The sequence below is a fragment of the Propithecus coquereli genome, unplaced genomic scaffold (genome assembly GCF_000956105.1).
Source record: "Propithecus coquereli isolate 6110/MARCELLA unplaced genomic scaffold, Pcoq_1.0 Scaffold177, whole genome shotgun sequence".
NCBI lineage: Eukaryota > Metazoa > Chordata > Mammalia > Primates > Indriidae > Propithecus > Propithecus coquereli.
Window position 1 is genome coordinate 110,700 of NW_012142412.1, and position 1,174 is coordinate 111,873.

General features: G+C 34.1%; 1 protein-coding gene across 1 annotated transcript in view; it reads left to right on the forward strand.

Moving 5' to 3' along the window:
* The window catches only part of TAF3 (TAF3 RNA polymerase II, TATA box binding protein (TBP)-associated factor, 140kDa), a 179,118-nt gene that overhangs the window by 5,414 nt on the left and 172,530 nt on the right, over positions 1–1,174 (forward strand). Inside the window, exon 2 of the mRNA XM_012642186.1 lies at positions 256–498. Within this exon, the coding sequence (XP_012497640.1) occupies positions 256–498 (243 nt within the window). The remainder of the gene's footprint in view (positions 1–255; positions 499–1,174) is intronic.

Below are 1,174 nucleotides of genomic sequence, written 5' to 3' on the forward strand. Positions count from 1 at the left end.
TGATTATACCACTACACTGTAGCCTGGGCAACAAAACAAGACTCTATTGCTAAAAGAAAAAGAAATCATCTTTCTAATTTTTAAATAATGTGATATTCTGTTTAAAATCTATTAAATTCTTTTTAATAACTAGGTTTTAAATATATAGCATGTATGATTCTCAGGTACATATTTACTTGGTACTTTTTTCTTAATATCGTAAAAAATATTCATGGGATTTTCTTCAAATTGGATTTACTTTTGACTTTGTTTCAGATGGCCGAACAGACCCAATTTTGGATGATGTTGGCGAAGCTTTCCAGCTTATGGGGGTTAGTCTGCATGAACTAGAAGACTATATTCACAATATTGAACCTGTTACTTTCCCACATCAAATCCCTTCATTTCCTGTTAGCAAGAACAACGTACTTCAGTTTCCTCAACCTGGAAGTAAAGATGCCGAGGAAAGAAAAGAATACATCCCTGATTACATGCCACCCATTGTGTCTTCTCAAGAAGGTTTGTGATCATTGGTTCGTTTCTTCCTCGTATCGTAGTGACTATTTTAAGTGATTTTTTTTTTTTTTACTCTTTTCTGCAAAGAAGGAACTTAAGTGATTTTTAATCTTAGCTTTCCATGCTATGCCAACATATAAATTCTAGAAATGCAATCAAAATATTTTAATGTTACTTACAAATTATTCTAACCCTTAAATCAACAAACTTGGAACTGACATTACCAGGCAGAGCCGTGGCGTAATCAAGGATATGCCTGATGATGAGGCATTTGTGTCCTTTGTCAATTTAAGTAGGGAAGAAAAGAATAGGACACAGAGGGAAGAATAGCCGTATGAGAATGGGATAGTAAGTAAATTAGAAAACCTTTGAAACAAAAAAGAAAAATTGGGGTCACTCTTTTCCTTCCCCCTTATTATTAATGTGAGTCCAACGCCATTTTACTGGGAGCAGTGAATGGGTTGTGCATATTCACTGATGTTATGCAGACTTATTTCTGTTGTTTATGATGAGTAGAGATGTTTGTTGTTTGATCGTATCGAACTTTTGATTAAAAATGATAGCTAATCAGGCACAGTGGTCAAATCCCATTGCAGAGTTCCTTTTTTTTGCATGATTTTACATGTTGATCACTAACTACACTAAGATTCTAAAGAGGTACTTAAGCAATTTGTGGTCT